The sequence below is a fragment of the Tachypleus tridentatus genome, chromosome 12, assembly GCF_004210375.1.
Source record: "Tachypleus tridentatus isolate NWPU-2018 chromosome 12, ASM421037v1, whole genome shotgun sequence".
Taxonomy (NCBI): Eukaryota; Metazoa; Arthropoda; class Merostomata; order Xiphosura; family Limulidae; genus Tachypleus; species Tachypleus tridentatus.
In genome coordinates this window covers 46,446,887-46,468,132 of record NC_134836.1, presented here as the reverse complement: position 1 = coordinate 46,468,132, position 21,246 = coordinate 46,446,887, and the positions used below count along the sequence as shown (strand labels likewise).

Below are 21,246 nucleotides of genomic sequence, written 5' to 3'. Positions count from 1 at the left end.
TCTGCTATTCTCTCTTAACCCTCACCTTCAAGAATTGACAGGCTTCAAAAGGAGAGCATCAGCTGTGGGAAGGAAGGAAAGGAGTTTGTGAAAGGAGGTAAGTACTTATCATAAATACATTTTCAGTGTAAGAAAAATGTTAACTTCCATTTCAGTATTACCTTCACTCACATAAAGATAAAATCCAATAGTACAAAGGTGGAAGGACCAGTGTGGGTGCACAAATATTAAGCCAAGCAGAAAGTTACTGTTGAAAATGAATAGGTGTGTCTGGAGATGAAAATGATGAACATCCATGGGGTAAAGCACTGCTTCTGGAACAGGTGTGTTCTTTACTCAGGAAATAGGAAATTAATCAAAAATGGGTGGAAAAGCAAAATATTTATATAAACATAATATATTCTGAGAGGTGCAAGATCTAACATATAAATAGAATCAGCCAAGTATGGCTCAATCATCGAACACGCAATGTTCAGTGTTTTCGGGATTAGGCAAATGAGGATAAAAAAACCAAAAAACTGTAAGAACAACATCATGGCTAGAACATTTGAACCATGTTATATATATACACATACATGCATATATTCTTTTCAAACTGTATGTACACAGAGTACCATACACCAAGCTACTGGAATTCTCAAGAGAGAGAGAGCTTATGGTCAAAACTGTATCAATTACAAAATAAAATTGTAGGAGAAAGAATAATAATAAATCAAACCCAGCACTGTGGTGTTACTTCAACTCAATTAACAATAGAATAACAGCAGTAACCAGTACTATGGGCAAAATCATAATTCACCCAAATGTGAATGCAGGGAAGAGACATTCTGCATCCAGAATTATAAGAACATGAAACACTTCCCCCAATTGCAGGAACAGAGCACTTGCATCCTGGTGCTGGTATTATGAGGCAGACGAAATCTCCCAACATAACCATAGAAGCAAGGAAAGAACCTCCTGCAACCAGAATAATGAACAGAATGGTATCTGCTGCACAGAACTGTAGGAAAAGGGCACTGTCATCCCAAACTTGTAATCATAAGGAGAATCTTGCATAGGCTGGACCCCCTCCAACTTACATTTGTCCACCTAAGAAAAAATATCCAGACAAAATGGAAGGAGGTACACCAGCTTTTTGCCTCTTCTCATTGAGTGGATAACCATGAATATGTATGGTAAAATATATTTTTAAACTTACTCAGGAAGAAGCCTCCATGGTCCACCACCCCAGCAGTTGTGAACTAGCAAGCATTGAGGACTACTGTACTACACTGGAAGAAGAAAGGAGGAATGTGAATGCCCTGGGGAGTCTAGAGGAATGTCACATAAGCGAAAGTGCAATGGGTGTCCATGATTTCCTATTCTGAAAAGCAGACTGGCCTCATTTTATTCAATCAAAACGTTGGCAGAAATGGAACAATTCCCCCTCTGCTTTACACATGAAGTTCATGGGTAACAGTTTACCAGAGATCAAAAGTTATTGTTATGTAATGTGTGTGCATATCTATATATATAACATGCCACCAATGGTTTTACAGAAACATCCCATCTTTACAGTGAGCATTATAGTTAAATCAGTAATAGTGTGGGTTTGAGTCAAAGCATACCCAATCAGACAACACCCACTTTAGAGTGGAATTTTAAAATAAAAACATAAATGAAATAAAATGATAAGGCTTAGCCCATTCAATGGCAAACTGATATGCGCAGAATTGCCATGGGAGGGAAATTACATCTAGGCCACTCAGATAATGAGCAACAAAGGTATAAAAAGTAGTCCACATTCTGGCTGAAATGATCTCTTCCACATGAAGCCAATGTTGTGCAGCAAAGGATATACAAATGTGCTTAATCTGATAAGAAACATTGTGGCGATGGTTACCTTCCCTGGGTAAGTTAAAATATGAAAGCCTAAAGAGTTCACAAGCCAAACAAGTGAGTGTGACAGGGGAAAGATAACAATAAATGGAAGGGTTTCAGGGAATAAAACGTCAGGAACATGAACAATGAAAGATGGCATACAAGTTATGTCACCTTAAGGAGTGAAGTGCATGAAGAAGCCAATCAGGATCAGAATGGACATACAGGTCGTAAATGTAAGGTGAAGAAATGGATAGGAAGGCCAAACTACTTAAACTGGCACCATAGGTATTAGGGTAGATTGAATATGAAAACAAAAATTTAAATGGAGGACAAGAAAAGGCACAGCAGACCACAATGAGATCCCAATAGCAATTTAAAGGAAAAGAAATAGAGAGAAAGGACCAGGAAAGACAAAACCAGATGAACCATGGAGAAACAAAAAAATGTCAACAAGGCCGTCTGATCTCTAGACACAGTCAAAGTCAACAAGCCTTTGTCAAACAACCAGACGATGAGTCGGGGAAGATAAATAAAAGAAAGGTAGTAAAGACAAAACTCAAGCTAAAGAAACCACAGTTGAAAGATATATAATACAATCCATGGTAAATGGACATGGAAGGTCTAAGGGATCGAGAAACGAAAAGTGCAATACATGTTTAGTTCCTGGGACCTGAAACAATGGACCTGACAAAATCATGGGTGAAGACAAAGAGTAGTGACACTTGTGGAATGAGGTAACTCTATGTGAGGAAATTTTTGTTGGGAGAAGATAATTAATCGATCACCAGATTCAGGGTGTCACGTAAATGGCAAGTAAAAGTCACAATGTGGTGACTGTAAACCCAGAAAGGAGATTCATATGCAAAAAACCAAACATCTAAACAATACTATGCCAACCAAGAAAATAAGAATTGAGAAGAAATAGCAGTGGGACCTAGCCGTGCCAGTATAGGTGGTGCAATACTATCAGTGGAGAGTAGTCATATGATATGTACATGTTTAGAAATGGTGCAAAATTGATGGGGTATATAAACTGTTGCACTGATTATGAAATGTTTTTAGCACTGCTTAAAGGGCAGATGAATATCAAGATAACTTTATGTGAAGGGAGGTGCACTATTCTTAAGGAAAATGTATGTAATGTAAATACAACCTATACAACATTATTCCAACATAGTTCATCAACTGTTAACACAAGTTTCTGAACACTGCAAATCAAATAAACACAGTATAACCACAGAAAACACCCAGATACTAAGTAAGGAAACAAATATAAACAAAAGCAAAATAAAAGAAGCCCTACTTATACAACAGCTAAAACTAAAATTAAACCAATATGAAGGAACACTGTTATACCTATACTAATTTTAAACCTAACATCTAACTACAATGCCCCCTACAACCTCTTAGTCATTTACACTCTCATTCTTAAGACATGTGCCCAGCAATGGTCAGTTGCAAAGTCTCTCTTTGTTAACCTGAAGATGACCTAAGAAGATCAAAACATTGTTCTCTGCTTTATTAGTAAAAGTTTTAATACCCATATCAACCGACCTGAGATACATTTTTACTTCAAGTGGATTTCTAGTCATCATGAAGCACGTTATCACAAAGTGAACAATTACATGCATTTCTTTAACTGAAAGGCATAAACATATATAATGTCATGTCAGAAACTGTACCTTTGAGTACAATTTAACCCTTTCACATCTAGATTGGTGTATATGCCAGAAGAGCATAATTGTAACACTGTACTAAAAATTATATAAAATAAACATACAATCGTTTTTTCACAAATTAATACAAAAAAGAATTTCAAGTTCTAACTTCTTTACTAAAGCAATTGTATTTAATTGCAAACACAAAAAACTTATCATTCTCTAATATGAAATTGCTAATAGCTTTGAACAAAATAGAGCTAATGTCTTTGTAATTTGAATACAAGTGCAGTTTTATTGACTTTTATCCAATCACCGTTTCTCAATTTTCGTTGTTATGGTGTGATGTAACTGCGTATATTTTTTTTTTTTTTAAGAAGTTATATCCTCCTGACCTAAACATATAATATCCTCCTGACCTAAACATAGAATATCCTCCTGACCTAAACATAGAATATCCTCCTGACCTAAACATAGAATATCCTCCTGACCTAAACATATAATATCCTCCTGACCTAAACATATAATAAGTGTTCTGTTTTCATACTTTTGAACCATAAAAGCTGACAGGGCTTCCTGTTCATCAGATTTTTGCTTAGAATTTGAAACAAGGTAATAAAAGCTTACTTTAATTAGCAATGTGCTACTAAAAGAAAAGGCATTTGTGAAAACTACCACGACAATTGTAGTCCTTACTTATTTTTTTTTTAAATATTGCTTTATCATTTTATACTGCATTCAATTTATAATAATAGAGTATGATCAGAAAAAGATATGATTTTTGTTGAACAAGATGATGTCAGCTTAATTAAATTATTTTGCACTCAAGTGTATCAAGATTCCTTTCGTTGACAAAGGTGGTGCATTTGGTTTTTTCTTGCAATCGTTCATATTGGAATAAGTAAATGTTTAAATGGTTAAAGAAATTTCCAAAACCATTTGTAAAGATATATACATATATATACACACACATGTACATAAATGAACACAAGTTGGTTTAAAATTTAGTATATACAGATATAGAAAGAGATCTTGTGATTAACAATTTTTTTTACAAAAGTTGGTTTCATTATGACTTTGGGATGGTCCAAAAATTTCTTTTATTCTTTGTCAGTGACAATAAACACATTGAAATATTGTGCCTTGCTTTCCAAATCAAAAGAAAGGATAAAATAGGAAAATATTAAAATAATATCGTAAAACATGAGAATCAATAATTAAAATATGCAATAAATGTAAGCATCTTTAATTGTTTCTTAATAAAACGTATCACAACCAAATCTTTCAAAAGTTTCAAAGCAGCTAATTTATACAAATATTACCTATAAAAATAAGATTTTTCTTTTTGTAAAGGCTACATACCCTGCAAAAAATAATTTGAAATGTCTAACTATTTCATTGATCTATTTTTTTCACAATGCAATAAAACAAATTATATAACATACATTAAATGGATACACCCAGATCATATACAGTTAACAAAATCTCATTTTGTTGAAATTTATTTTGTCAATAATTAGAAAAAGTTAACAGCTACTATATGTAGGATTTTCAAAATGTGATTTTAAATGTATTCTAATATAGGATTGTCTGCTCCAGAGGGTAGATTTCAGTAAAATGCCAGCTATGTTTGTTTGCTGGCAAAGTTGATGGTAGCTACAAAAAATATTAGAATTCACAAAAAATTTATTCTGGGAAGTAACATAAAATAACTTTATTCTGGGAAGTAAAACAAAATAACTTTATTCTGGGAAGTAAAACAAAATAACTTTATTCTGGGAAGTAAAACAAAATAACTTTATTCTGGGAAGTAAAACAAAATAACTTTATTCTGGGAAGTAAAACAAAATAACTTTATTCTGGGAAGTAAAACAAAATAACTTTATTCTGGGAAGTAAAACAAAATAACTTTATTCTGGGAAGTAAAACAAAATAACTTTATTTGTGAAATAATTAAATATATTCTCACCTATTATTGATTTCTTCTGTCTATAATTTTTTCCTGACATTGCTAGTTCTCAGAGAAATTTTAACTAAATAGTAAAATTTTAAAAAATTTACCTAAGTCAGCACAGAAATCTTGTAGCCCTTGAACAGCACTTTTTTCTATCAGAGCTAAGAAATTAAAATACAGATTAAATTGCTGTTATGCCAAAATAAGGTAATTTAACACAGGTTTTATAGTTACACCTTAAATAAAAAATATAGTAAAATTAATATTCTTATAAAAACCTTACAAGTGTGAAGATACAAGATGTTATGTGTCTAAAAGTAGAAAATAAATGGTCTGCTTTTTTAATTTATAACAGTATACATGCATATATTTCAAGCTCTCAATCATACAAAACTGATAATTCAACACCAAAAAAATCCATACACAGGAATACTGAAAAACAGTTTCACTATTACAATAACAAAGTTCATGCAATATTAAGTGTAAACTTTCAATATCCATTCCTAAATCTATGTACATTGTAGTATTTGTGATGATTAAAAACATTACCTAATTTATCATAAAATTTACCCAAATGTCTGCTACAAATATATTTTACTTAATATGTTATTCTCTGTCCTTTAAAATAAAATAATTTATTTATCTGAAGTGGCAAGTATCTTATCTAGTCTAGTAAAAAGATCTTCTGTATGATGTATAGAATTAAATTCAACATGAAAATGTTAATGTTTTTAGAAAATACTATTTCCATTTAATCATGTATATGGCTTTTATTGAGCTCTAAAATATATCCCAAACCTCTTAATTTTTCTACATCTTTACAGAGTTACATACACTGTTGATACTTCTACCATAGTTTTTATCTATTGTGCTCTGTATCATGATTTAGGTTCCCAAAACAAGTACTGAATGCACTATTAAAACATAGTATTGGCATCCTAGTTTACAAATAATAAACTAGCATTCAATAGCAAATTATTAGACAACAGCTTTCTAAAGTTACAGTATAACTTATTTTTCCAATAAGGTTTGCTTTCTGTCAAACCATTTCTTGTACATTTTTTTCTTCCACTGAAATTAAACTGAGCTTAAAATACTTGTACTGTCTTAAATTTTTATAGAATGCTGCTAAAACCTATCACACCAATAAAATTACAATTTTATAACATTTACTATTAACCTGAAATTCTAATATCAGCATCTTATATGTGCCCAATGATACTCAACAGATTATTCTAAAACTATCCTCAGTTTCTCTCTCCTGTCTATATAAGAATAAAGACAGAATATAATTCTCACTACAACCAGATAATCATGATTTAAAAAAATTAGCCTGATATATATATGCTTAGTTATATGAATATCAGATTTAAGCAATTTTGTTAATCTAAAATTTTATTTAAAAGTTATTTAATATGGTTTTTAATGATAAAATCAGTGTGCAAACTAATTATTTTATTGAATTCAAGTTTAACTGATAAGCCAAGAAAGCTGGCCCTAACTTAATTTCTTCTATATCTGAATCAATCACATTAATTAACATGCATTTAGTATGGAAATACATATTACATAAAAACTATGATACACTACTGAAATATTGCTTAGTTTTCTATTCTGCAAGATGTTCCGTGTTGTAAAAAAAGAAAAAAGGAAAAGTTAATGATCAAAATTTCACTATCCCTTTAAACACATACAGGATCAAACTACAATGGTTCCTTACATTTTACAAGTCCCCACACAGATTTTTTGTAGTACACACTGCCACACACACGAAGTCTGCACTGGCCATTGGTAACTTTTGTTAGACAATAGTGGGACTTTACAGAAAATGTATCACTGTAAGGAATACCAGTGTTCACCACATCACACACAATTACATAGAGTTGGCCAGGTTTACTGTGCTTCAGTAGCCTCTGTTAAAACAAAGTTCATACAATGATTTAAAAATATCATTAACATGCAACATACAGTTAGTTAAATACTTACAATTAGGCAAGGAAACGAACCGCAACATTTTAAAAACTTCTCTGGCAAGCATTGTGACTTTTTCTTGTATGACCAAAATTAATATCTGTTACTTTTTAATTATTTGTACTAACTCATAAAGGACAAGAGAAATATACACCAATGTTACACATTTCATTTCACACCATGTTAATCCATGCAATATATTCAAAAAGTCATGAAAAAACATGTTTTCTTCAGCTCACATAAAGATCACTGTTCAATACTTGAAAATGTCATATGAAAATATGCTAAGTAAACCATTAATTACAAATGCACCTGTTTTGTTTAATTTGTGTAGGTCACAGCTGGTTATATTGGATTTCCGGATATGTGCTGCACTCTGTTTTGGTTTCTTTATTTTAACCTTCACTAGTTTTTGGTTACAACAGAAACTAAAATTCTCTATGCTTTATGCTGAGGCATGCATTCTGTTTCATTTGGAGCAGACTCTCTCAGTATATTTGGATCAATCTGGCAGTTCATCAGTGAATTATTATGTGGATCTACATTTCTTTTATTCGAACATAATTGCAACTATTTGTTTGTTTTTGAATTTCATGCAAAGATACACGAGGGCTATCTGCACTGACATAATTTCAATCATCTGCTATGTTACAAGTAGTCATACAAAAGTTTTCTTTGATAGACAGTCACCAGGCATATGAAAAACATTGCCTACCCAACACAGGTTTCCACCCTAGGAGCACTGTTTCATTCTAAGAGACTTCAGTGCTATTTATTAAAGACGCATGTATAAGAATACTTTAAAACTCAAGTGTCACAATCCTTATAATAAACTATATAAACTTGTATGTTAATAGAGATAAGTGATTAGTGGAATTTAGTAATCAATTAATTGTTGGACTCATCAATCAAATACATTCAAGCAATCAACTATTCTCAACTTAAATTAATCTTGAGCTTTTTTAAAAATAAGAAAAAAGAAACATTTTCAAACAACCTTCCATTCCATTCTAAGTTTACAGGAACCTTCTTCTGTGCATGTCATTCAATTCTACGTTTAGAGGAACCCTCTTCTCTGCATGTCATTCAATTCTAAGTTTACAGGAACCCTGTTCTGTGCATATCATTCAATTCTAAGTTTACAGGAACCATCTTCTCTGCATGTCGTTCAATTCCAAGTACACAGGAACCCTCTTCTGTGCATGTCATTCAATTCTAAGTTCACAGGAACCCTCTTCTGTGCATATCATTCAATTCTAAGTTTACAGGAACCATCTTCTCTGCATGTCATTCAATTCCAAGTACACAGGAACCCTCTTCTGTGCATGTCATTCAATTCTAAGTTCACAGGATCCCTCTTCTGTGCATGTCATTCAATTCTAAGTTTACAGGAACCCTCTTCTGTGCATGTCATTCAATTCTAAGTTTACAGAAACCCTCTTCTGTGCACGTCATTCGATTCTACATTTACAGGAACCCTCTTCTGTGCATCTCATTCAATTCTAAGTTTACAGGAATCCTCTTCTGTGCATGTCATTCAATTCTAAGTTTATAGGAACCCTCTTCTGTGAATGTCATTCGATTCTAAGTTTACAGGAACCCTCTTCTGTGCATGTCATTCGATTCTAAGTTTACAGGAACCCTCTTCTGTGAATGTCATTCGATTCTAAGTTTACAGAAACCCTCTTCTGTGAATGTCATTTGATTCTAAGTTTACAGGAACCCTCTTCTGTGCATGTCATTCAATTCTAAGTTTACAGGAACCCTCTTCTGTGCATCTCATTCAATTCTAAGTTTACAGGAACCCTCTTCTGTGAATGTCATTCGATTCTAAGTTTACAGGAACCCTCTTCTGTGAATGTCATTCAATTCAAAGTTTACAGGAACCCTCTTCGCTGCATGTCATTCAATTCTATGTTTACAGGAACCCTCTTCTGTGCATGTCATTCGATTCTAAGTTTACAGAAACCCTCTTCTGTGCATGTCATTCGATTCTAAGTTTACAGAAACCCTCTTCTGTGCATGTCATTCAATTCTAAGTTTACAGGAACCCTCTTCTGTGCATGTCATTCAATTCTAAGTTTACAGGAACCCTCTTCTGTGCATGTCATTCAATTCTAAGTTTACAGGAACCCTCTTCTGTGCATGTCATTCAATTCTAAATTTACAGGAACCCTTTTCTATGCATATCACAAGATTTTACTATCTTACATCAAAATTTAGCTACATAAATTGACTTCGAATCTATATCAATGAAATTAGCAGTACAATGTATTTTAGAATCCAATGCTTTATATTATCTATGTTTCAATTCCTTTATTTCAAGAGAAATTCTTAACCTATAGTTCTATTGGCCAGTGATGCAAAGCATTTACAAGTTTCAGTTTCCGGTCTATGTAACTTAAGTAATTCTTTTTATACACTGGATCTCAATGTCTTGACAGAAATTAAGATAAATATGTTTTACACATCCTTCTGTCAAATTACTTATGGGAAGTTCTGAAAAAGGAAAATAAATCCTTTGGGAACTCTCAATAGAAGCCACATCCGTATAATTTTTCACTCCCAATATTTATTTCTGTAGATGTTCATAACCGATAGAAAACACTCATTTTAAACTACAGTTTCCTAATTGTTATTTTCAAACTAGCATGAAGAATGCCTTGAAAGTACTTGAAGAAGTTACTATTATTGATGATTGTTATTAGCACTTAGCAGTGTTTGTCAGCTAGAAATGTTATTTATATACAGTTAAATTGTATCCAGCTTTCAGCTTTATATTTTAGTTGTGTTATTTGTGTCTTAAATGTATATTAGAAATGTTTAATATTTCTTTCAAATGTAACCAAATTTTTCCCTCATTTCACAAGGCTTATTGTTAATACTCAACAATATGTAAAACTGTAAAGGTTTACAATTAAAAATATGACCAAAACAATTCTTCAAAATTTTTGACAAAAACTTAAATGGTACACTCATTTTTTTTTTTTTCTTGATTTTAAACATCCCTGGTTAATAAGATAAAACATTTTTACGTACAACAATAAGGGAACATTTTGAATCTTAAGCTGTTATACACAAAAATGTATTATATATGCAACATAGTAGAAAACCTATAACAAGATTAAAATACAATCAATAGCATTATGTGGGTTACACCTTGTACAGTTCCACAAAACAGCTCCACTAAAACTAAGTAACCTCATTCTTCACTAAATATATCTGTCCTTTGGTTTCACATGATAAAACCAGTAAAGATTATTGACACAGTGTGTTATAGATAATACATGATTCAAGTAAAACAAATTCATTGCAATCCCCAAAACAAAAAAGGACATTATAGTGTTTATAAAGAAAATTTCTAATAAAATTTGGTGACCACTCTCCAGGGATTAAAATGGTTCTCAAGGCAGAAATCAAAATATTATAAAAATATTATACAGTAACATTAAATAAACTCTGATACAGATATTTCACAGATTTGTCTACTTCTAACATCAGCATAAAAACTTAAAATAATCAACTACTTTATATGTATAAACTGCAAGTTGTTGTTGAAACAGATGGATGTTTAGAAAGGATACATAAAAATTATTGATATGTTTATCTCTTATTGCACAAGCTGGAAAAAACTGTAGAAACACATGTGCATTTTGAGAAATCAATAAATAAAACAAATTAAAATATGTGATGACAGCCAGACTTTGATTTGACTTTTTCAGTGATTCCTTATTAACTCTAGCTGTTCTTGTAAGTAGGTTAACAACTTAACAGTGTTAAAGTGACAAGTGTTTGTACTTTTCTGGTATTATAGTACCAAAAATGTAGACAGTTTTCAGTACGTGGAGAAATAGCACATGATAAATAGCTCGTTAAGAAGAAGAAAGGCCTGTCAAAAGACATGTTGAATATATATTTTACTGTATAGATGTGCAGGAAAGGGTATCAGCAACAATAAAAGCATGTTGATACACTGAAAAAACCTAATGCAAACATGATGTACAAGAGGTGTTCAGAACGGTACATAAAAGCAGAACAAAACACAATTCACAACTCTTGTCTCATTATAAGCTAATACAGAAACAACAAATGCTATAGTGACATCTATGATTTGTGAAAACTCATTATGTGCATGTATTTCTGTGTTTGTGTCTCTCCGAAACTAATTATCATGTTTCTAACATTCATTTATTTCATGTGAACTCGTTGAATCAGTGGGGGGGATAATTTTCCTAAGAACCTTGTAGTTTGAGGGATCTTATATACTGTTTCCTTAATTATTCATGTACGTCACCGTAATATGAGAGTGAAAGCCTCAAATATCTATCTTAACACACTAAAAATGAAGTACAACACATCACTTCTTTCACAAAAGTATAAATACAGAAAAATGAGATGCTTTCACCCTTGTGTATGTGTTTGTTTGTCAGCAACATTTCTTGAAAACAACTGAATGGATTTGAAAGAAGTTGGTATACATTACGACTATGACCAATGTTAGAAATGATTAAGATTTTGGAGGTGAAGTCAAGGCCCCAGTCACGAAAATGTTAAAAAAAATTCTTATATGTTAACACGAACAATGACTTTCCACATTATGTTGGCTCTACAATAGTTGAAAATGATTGGCTTTTGATTTAATTTCGTGAACATAAGTAGATTATTATTTCTCACTGTCCAGCCAAAAGTGGTCCATGTCTGTTAATAACAATGGACATACGGATAACATAGTTGCATATTTTTGGAGAACTTAATACGATTAACACTGCATGATGGAAATATGAACTCTAGTTAGTGCCTCTCTAGATTACACATTGTTTGTACATCACATAAATTCTGTCTTAAAATGCAATTATAACATTTTCTAAAACCTGTATGCCCTTAACACTATTTATAAGCACATTCAAATAAATCTACTAAACACAAGTCTATCTGAATATTCATTGTATAACTTATCAAGTCTTATGCTCAAGAAGAATTATCCATATGCAAGTAACGTCTATTTTTTCTTTGAATTTCAAATACTGGTTACATTATGTAAGGTGGTCATATGAAAATAAGAAGCTCAGTATTTACTGACTTACCAGATTTTTGAAATATCAGTATATTTGGATGTTATATTTCAAATGTGTCTAATTTTATATCACAAACGGGGGGGACACTTAGTCATAAAGTGTTAATTACATTTAACTCTCAAAAAATAAAAAAAGTGTCTGTATGTTTGCCCTTATCAACAGGCATGAATCATTTTTTGCGAGACAATGAGGAATAATATTCTACATATGTCCACCAAGATTCATCAAAATACAGTCATTTTGGACTGAGTTATAGAGCAAAATGAGAGAAATCAGTCTCCATGTTAGGAGACGTTTTTTTTATTTCATCACCTTGCTAGACCTTAAGCTCCCAAAACTAACCATTTTAAACTGGATCACATACAAACATAAACCAACTTTCAGCCAAATCCATTAAACCATTTTCAGAAAATCTTATTGACACACACACACACACAGAAGTGGAAAATCAAACCTCTATCCACCTGTATTGGAAGAAATAAATATGTAATTTTATAACTCCTGAAAACCTGGAAAAGTGTATTCCCACCCATTTCATCAAATTATAATGAATACATAATGTCGTATGTATTTTCTTGTTTCTACCTATACTTGTGGAATTAATCAGTTATGGTATAGTCTGTATTAAAGAGTTTCTGTGTATATGTAATACACTTATAAAAAAACAAACACACATTGGCAACAGCCTTCTCTCTACACTGAATTTAAACAAATGACAAAAATTTCAGTGATATTAACTATCAGGAATATAAGTGTATTCACTCAGTTTATTTTTCATTTATTATCCTCTACCTTCACTTATGATTTCCTTCTGACTAGCTTACATTAGACAAAGAATGTTACAGAAAAGAACCATAACTTACTGTCACAACAGAGATTTTGTTAATTTTAGTGTGTTCATATTTTTTTCATTCCTGTAAACATCACTTGTATCATGTTGACAGTAACAAAAGGAAAAAACATTTGCACTGAACTTATAAAACTGTTGAAATTAACGTAGTCAGTTTTTTTAGATGTGTTGCTATAGCTAGTGTTTCTAAAAATAATTTTGATAACTATACATGTTAACATGAAGATGACCTAAGAAGGTTGAAACATTATTCTCTGGTTATCAATAAGTGTTAATACCCATACCAGCTGTTCTGAGACATATTTTTATAAGATTTTATACAAGGTCAAATAAAGAAAATATGTTAAAACTTCAAGGATACTTTCATTCTGATGTTTTGAATTTTCATTTAGACTACTTTTTGAGAAAATCTTCATTATTGAACTGCATTATATGATACCATAATTATGTATAATTTTAAAATGTTACATGTGAAGTCCTTAAATCACTATGTAATAAAACAATTACCAATATATTTGTAAATTTTCAGTTGTAAGTTTGCTTTTTTTCTGTAGTTTATATTGTCCTTATATTTTATAAACTTCATTTATGTAGCTTTTATTCTGTCATGTGATAAATTAATAAGACTTTTGTGTTGACTACTGTGAACACTTACATCACTCGTGTGTCCAAATTTCTTGTGAGTTTACCTGTAAACACTTACTTGTGTCTCTGTTGTTTGAGCAGTCTTTGCCATTGAATGGTTCAACGTCAACGTGTATGTAACCTGTCTCATCTTGTGACCACTCTCTCCACAAAGTTGCCAGGGACTCTCCATTATGTCTGCAAAATACAGCATTGCTCATTATTGTGTTTTTCATTATCTTTAAAATGGCTAACCTACCATATAGAGCTTAAAATCAATTCTACCAGATTACTTGTGAATGTGTAAAAAATAAACATTTTCGTACATTATAACACATTACAGGTTAGCAATGTATTCAAATAAGTATATTTAAATCTCTTCAGCTCACAAATTAAAGTTTTCTAATCCTTGCTGAACCATTGGTATTTCACTGATATCCCTGGATGTCTTCCTTCTTACAGAGAAATATTTAATCATCACTTCTGGATACAAATCATAAAAACAGTAAAGACTCAATAAAGATTTACTGCTAACCTGCACTGCAGGTAACAATATTTTTGCTAACAATATTAGCTGTTAAGATTGATTTATATCTGATAAATAGCTTCTGTTTTATAAATAAAAAAATATTTAATCCAAGTGCATTGTTTGAATACAGTTTAATTTAACAATAAGAGTCAACTACAAAGGATCTGAATCATTAAAATATTTTGTCATCACCCATGGTGCATGATAAATCTAATTAAGCTTATTATGTCAAGCACACTTTGAATAGATTTCAAACCAATATAACTAAAAAGAAAACACATAAACAAACTAAAAAAGCTTCTAGGAATATGGTTTGTTCATAGGTCATCTAAATTACCTTTATCTGTTATTGTTCTGTGCAGAAGCTTGGTAGTCACCTTCTCAGGAAACCATAAATTATTTATACCCACTTTATTCATTCCAATCTTGGTGTATATAAATTATACTATACTCTATCCAATGGTATTTAAACTTTCCCTGTAGTTATTCACAAAACTGATCTTAATAATAGTTGTTGAGATCAGATACAACAGGAGTCTCAAGTTGGGATGGATGAAGAGTGCACAACAGACATACGGGCAAGTGTGTTTGCATCTTGACATAAGTATCAACAACAACAACAAAAAAAAAGCTCTGAACACAACTTCAGTTTGCAATGTCAAACTGTTACTGAATCAAAGGTGCCCATACTAGACATTAGCACCAAAGAAATGTAATACATCAGTTGTGTACTAATTCTATAGCAACTTCTTGTAAGATTAATGTGCAATAATTACGTTATGTTCTATTCCAAATTCTGAAAGAATGCATAGATGAAATGTGAAAAACCAGATGAGGAACAGGAAGTGAGACACATGCCAACATGCAAGGCAAGTCTAACCACCAATGCAATTGCTGACAAAGGTAGGAAGAAGGGTAATAAGATGTGACTAAGGATCCCTGCAAATTTCCACTTGCTATGAAAAGCCCACAAAAGAGCTTGCATATGAGCCTGACCCCTAATAGGACTATAAGGGGATAAGGACTATCATGAAATATCATATCTGCAAAAGCAGTAGAACTTTGCTAACTGTAATCAAACTAAAAACCCTTTGAATGAAATTGAAGAGGAGGAGGGCAATCTGAGATCCATGTAAAAAACACCCAAATGGATGAGATATTGAACTTCTCCTACTTGATTAACAGCTCATTACAGCCATCTCTAGAAGGAGCTAACAATGGTAACAAGCAGACTCCTGTTTGGAACAAAAGAACAGTAGCTATTAACCAAAGAAAGAAAAAAGTGAAACCTCAGAAGTATAACTGAAACACAAATGCTCTGAAGAGGAGAAAAAAAAAACATCTAGAAATGAAGTAAACCTTAAAGGCACTGCTTCAAACAGAGAAACCATCTTGAATAAACAAAAGAGAGAGTCACAAGTGATGAAATATCAAGACATGCAAATAAACATTAATGGCATTCCCTTTATCAGCAATAAACCTGAAGAAAAACACCCAGCTAATGGCAAGAAATGAGTTCAAGGTAAAATGGGACAAAATGAAAATTAGAATGAGGTGGAACAACCCTAGTACAAGCCACCAGACTCTGGTTTGGTATGATGACAACAAACAGCCTGGATAAAAATGATGAAAGGCCTGTACAAACAGAAAATCTTGTACCTCATTGGACAGACACAGGCTGGTGGCAGAATCCCAAACCATATGAAATGTAAAATACTTGAGACAAAGGAAATGGGAAAAGAAATTGTAGAGCAAGTTCCAATGATAAAACCAGAAGAATTCATGGAACTGTAGTATAAAATCACCAAAAGGAAACAATATAATATAGTTAAGCTCTAATTGAACCTCAATCCTCTGGTTAGTCTCTGGTGCTACTGACAACATGCTCATCAATGTTAAATAAAACAATAGGATAAATCAAACCTCAGAAGGGATACAGAAACAAGTAGATAAGAACCAGGACAGAAAAGGAGCAGGGGTATGTCATGGCTCTAACTATAATAAATGTGTAAGCAAAGAGGAAAGGATTGATTGTTGATGGAGAAATTATACACAAGATTCCATAGTCTCAGATACATGATCAAAAACATATCACCAAATACAGAAATCTCAAAAGGAAAGAGGTAACAAATGTATCCAGGACAAAGTCGAATCACAACTACAATGAAACCACACATGTAAATCGAGAGATGAAGATGAAAAGTAAGCCAATATAGAAGTAATAAAGAATTGCAGAAAAATAAGGAGATGGATAAAACATAATATAACCAAGAAATCATGTTGAAAAAAATGCCATATTAAACCTTGCTGATTCTGCAGGGTGTATAGGAAAAAAACATGGTAAAATCCAATGATTTATAAAGGCTATCAAATCCTCACTGGCCCAAGCAGGTTCAGCTTGCTTAGAAGAATTTATGGGGCAAGTTCAGGCAAAGGATGACCACATAATGAATAATAAATGAGAAATCCACAATGGGTCTCCCCCAGCTGCATCTTGTGAAAACAGTGCTTGAGGTATAACACCCAAAGTGGGAACATGAACCTCAGAATTCATTGTAGAAATACACAAATCAAATAAAAGTGTTTGATATAAAATATGCAAATGTGGAATTTAAGTTAAAAGTTTTGTTTAATGTAAAGAAAAAAATTAATAATGAAGAAATCCTATTTCAGCAATTAAAACTATTAAAATCACAATTCACATGAACAACACCATAAGAAAAAAACAAAAAACATCAGAACACAAGCACTGCCAAATGAAAAATTACAGAGGGAGCTGTGTGTCATGAGAGTAAGCTGCACTCATTGATTGTGGGTTGACACACAATGATTTGCATGATAGAGATATTTGAACCAATGAAGGTGAGACAGAAGGTTTGTGGCATGCAAAACGAAGTTTTTTGGATATAGAGGGCAGCACTGAATAAGATCAGCCATATAAGTTAGAAGAGGTAATGTACCATTTTTGAAAAATGGTTTAATTTTATAAATATTTTTAGTGTCAATAATTTTATTTTTTTATGGAAAACTATTAGTAAAATGAAAAAAAATGTTACATTACGTTTTGAAAGTGGATATTAGATATCAATCTGCACAAAAACTTCGTTATCTATAAAATAAGAAGAACAATAAACAGAATGGTTAATCCTTCAAGCCATTATCTTTATGTGTGAATGTGTGTGTTAATAAATATGATGTTGGTGTTCATGTGAATTTTGTGGTAATGTTTTATTTTTTTGTAAAGAAATAATTATTTTTTAATTTTAACACTGGATTTCGAGCTTTTAACCCAACAGTCAACAGGGTTGTTCTCCATCCATAAGGGAACTGACCTGCAAAATTTGGTTCATATTTACTACACAGGACCTAATTACTGTGCAGACCTTTCCAGCTGGAGGATATATAAAAATTACATAATAGTGCAAGTAAACCATATTTATGTGAAGAGACTGTGTATCAGTTTTTCTTACAATAAAATTAACAGTGAAATTTACATTTCAGAAACTAAATCCATTTATTTCACACAAACTTTTCTACTAACTTCTGTTTTAACAACGTTTATTTTAGAAACACAATAAAAGTAGCTTCAGTCAACAGAAGAGTAACACTGTAAAAAAAACAGTTTAAAACTTTTAAGAAAAATACTTAAGAAACTTGTTAAGTAAGTTAAAACACTGAATAGAATACATGTAATGCCTGAAAATCAAACTACCTCTAACAATTAATATACAACTGCATGTTGACTATATCTGAATAAACAAACACATATATGTATACATATGCACTAAGTATGCTCATACTTACTAAATGTTTTTCTTGAAGTGAGAAGATCATGAAAAAACTTTGATCCAGTGAAGACAAGTGTAAAGACTTGATCAATTGGTAATGGTATTATGCAGTTCATCATCTCCTTACCATCATGAGTGGAACACATACAAGGTATTTCACCAACTACCATAAAAAGAGATAATTTTAAGAAATCATATTTACACGTGACAATTTAATTTAACCTACACAGAAACCATATAATTATGAGAGCTTTTTTAGAGGACAACAAAAGTTAAAGCACAATTTAAAATAAGGTACTATTAAAACAATCAGTAATGTAAACAACTTCATGATAACATTGATAAGAAATATATCACTATGTCACACACTAATCACACTTGATTTTCACAGAAATCTTCTGGTTATTCATGAAATCAAACCATTTGACATGGATTACTTTGTTTCCTTATCCTGCACTGATTAACCAAATACAAAGTTCCGCCAACCTTATTGTAAGCTACCTAAAATATTCTAGTCACACAAAAGCAGAAGATCTTAATCAAGTACACAGATATATGTGCTATATTTTCTGTTGTAATTTTACAATGTTATTATGGTATCACATCTCTTACTGTCATCTAATCCTGACTCTGTAGTGTCACTGAAATCTGTTGGAAGCTGAGAGGAATGTACTTTTCCTGCTGGAATAATGTTTTGTACTTGCTGCAAGCCTTCAACAGTTTCCATTTCTAAGGGTTCACAGACGTCTGACTGTTGTAATGTCTCCTAAAATAAAATATAAAAGCAGTGTGATCACAAAGTATAACTTTTAAACCAACAAGTATACAGAGTTTAAGTATGTTTATATCAATTTGAATTTGGTGTCTTACTATCACTTTGCAGTCCATTCCCCACAACCAGTCATTCTTTACCTGATAACTGCACATCTATACAACAGTTCTGCAAGGTAGCTGCCATTAGAAAATGTTCTGTCATAAAAAAAATGTCATTTCTAAATCACACCACTCCTCTCTGAATGCTTTCATTAATCTATCTAATGTCCAAAGATGACTGTTTCACAACACCTGTTTCAACAGTCTGATGATAAAAAAAATCCATAAGTGCTGCATCAGTCAACTTGGCCATTATGCATTTGTACAAAACAGTATAAATACCTATTTAGTTTGATAGTTCCTTAAGACTGCAACAGTTAAACTAGTATGTTGTGGAAGCAAGTTGTGTACACGTAACTTGAGTCACTTTTACAAGTGAAGATCCTTCTCAATTATGTTATGTACTTTACCTGGGGCATGTGGATAGCTTTTGTCACTGAACTTTTGTTCAGATATTCTCATCTGTTACAAGACATTATATTTTACTTATCATTACTCTATCACAACTTGTTCCAGGTCTTTTTCTCAGGTGGTATTGGTGCCTCTGGTTAATCTGTATTCCTTTGTTTTCCAATTCCATTAAGTAAAATGGATATCTCTATCTTAGAAATTTGAAATCCCTGATCTGAACACATCTTTATGAGTTATTACATACCATTCCCAAAGCTAATCAATTTTTGGTGGCATCATACTACTTACAAAATGTCAAAATGTAGTTTTGGTACGTGTTGTTCCACCCGCACTTTATAACAGGCTGTAAACTTATTCCCAATATACACTTCTCAAACCATTTACATAATTAAACACATTTCTACTGTCATTTGAACAATTACATCAATTTTTTAATTACTGGATATTTTAAAAAAGTTATCCTTTTTGCATAAGAATCACAATAACACTTACAAGTGTATAAATGTGACTAGATAAAACTTCATGTACAAACATAACATCATACAATTTGCAAACTTTAACTCACTGTTGTCACCGCTACTGAGAACTCCTCCACATCATGTGTTGTGGCTGATGCTGTTTCATACTTCTCAGATGTACAGCCATCTTCTTTAAGTGTTTCATCGACTTCAACACCAACAAGACTGTTGTCGGTTTTGTGTTCATCATCTTGTGATAGCGGTGGAACATAGTCTTCATCATCGCTAGTTAGTCCAAGTACTTCTCCATAACTGTGATGTACCCACTGCCAAATCTCCTGTGATGACATGGGCTATTTGAAAACATAAAAAGAATATTTGTTTGTTGAATTTCATGCAATTTTATGTTCTAATTGTCTCCTATTTTAAAGTGATAAGCTGAATGGAAGGAAAGGTAGTCAAAAGCACCCAAGGTCAACTTTTTGACTAATCTTTCCTAACGTTGTGTGGCTCACCATAACATCATAAAGCCTCTGCAATTGAAAGAGTTAGAATGACCAGTAATAGGTTTTATGTCATGACCCACAAGTTGCAAGTCAAATGTTTTAATGTACAAGACAAAAAAAATATTTTCTTTAAATTCTATATATGAGAAATTAAACTTTTTAAAACAATTTGAGATAAACTTAAGCAAGAGAAAACATACAACAAAATTATGTATTGCTTTTTAAAGTAAGTCATGAAATACCCAAGATAGTTAAACACAAAAACTCTTTATGAGTTATAAATATGAAAAATATTACACTTAATTAGTAACCATTTTAACATATTTCTTTTAGTTAATCCATTAACCTTAAACAGCTCATATTTATGTAAAAACGGCTCGTTTGGGTTGAGAAAATTTTTTTTATATAGAGGAAAGAACAATGTTTCGACATTCTTCAGTCATCATCAGGTCCACAAAGAAAGAAAGAGGTAACTGACCGGAAGCTGACCACGTTTGAAAGGGGTTGTGTAACTGAGTGTTGAAATGTAGAGGGCAGGCTTAGATGTTTGAATATATAATTTTATATTATTTTATTGTTATTAATTATATTATTTTTTTTTAATATAGATATAAAGATGTTCCTTTGTATTGGTTTATTTTGGGTTTAAGTTGTTGTATAAGTAAGGCTTCTTTAATTTTGCGTTT

At 31.9% G+C, this 21,246-nt stretch overlaps 1 protein-coding gene across 1 annotated transcript in view; it reads right to left on the bottom strand.

Annotated features, from left to right (window-relative positions):
• Positions 1 to 21,246, bottom strand: part of LOC143233193 (protein Aster-B-like) — a 49,339-nt gene that overhangs the window by 11,356 nt on the left and 16,737 nt on the right. Inside the window, exons 7-12 of the mRNA XM_076469164.1 lie at positions 20,162 to 20,407; positions 18,925 to 19,078; positions 18,329 to 18,475; positions 14,075 to 14,193; positions 7,196 to 7,388; positions 5,583 to 5,636 (exon numbers count right to left, since the gene is read on the bottom strand). Coding sequence (XP_076325279.1) covers positions 5,583 to 5,636; positions 7,196 to 7,388; positions 14,075 to 14,193; positions 18,329 to 18,475; positions 18,925 to 19,078; positions 20,162 to 20,407 — 913 coding nt within the window. The remainder of the gene's footprint in view (positions 1 to 5,582; positions 5,637 to 7,195; positions 7,389 to 14,074; positions 14,194 to 18,328; positions 18,476 to 18,924; positions 19,079 to 20,161; positions 20,408 to 21,246) is intronic.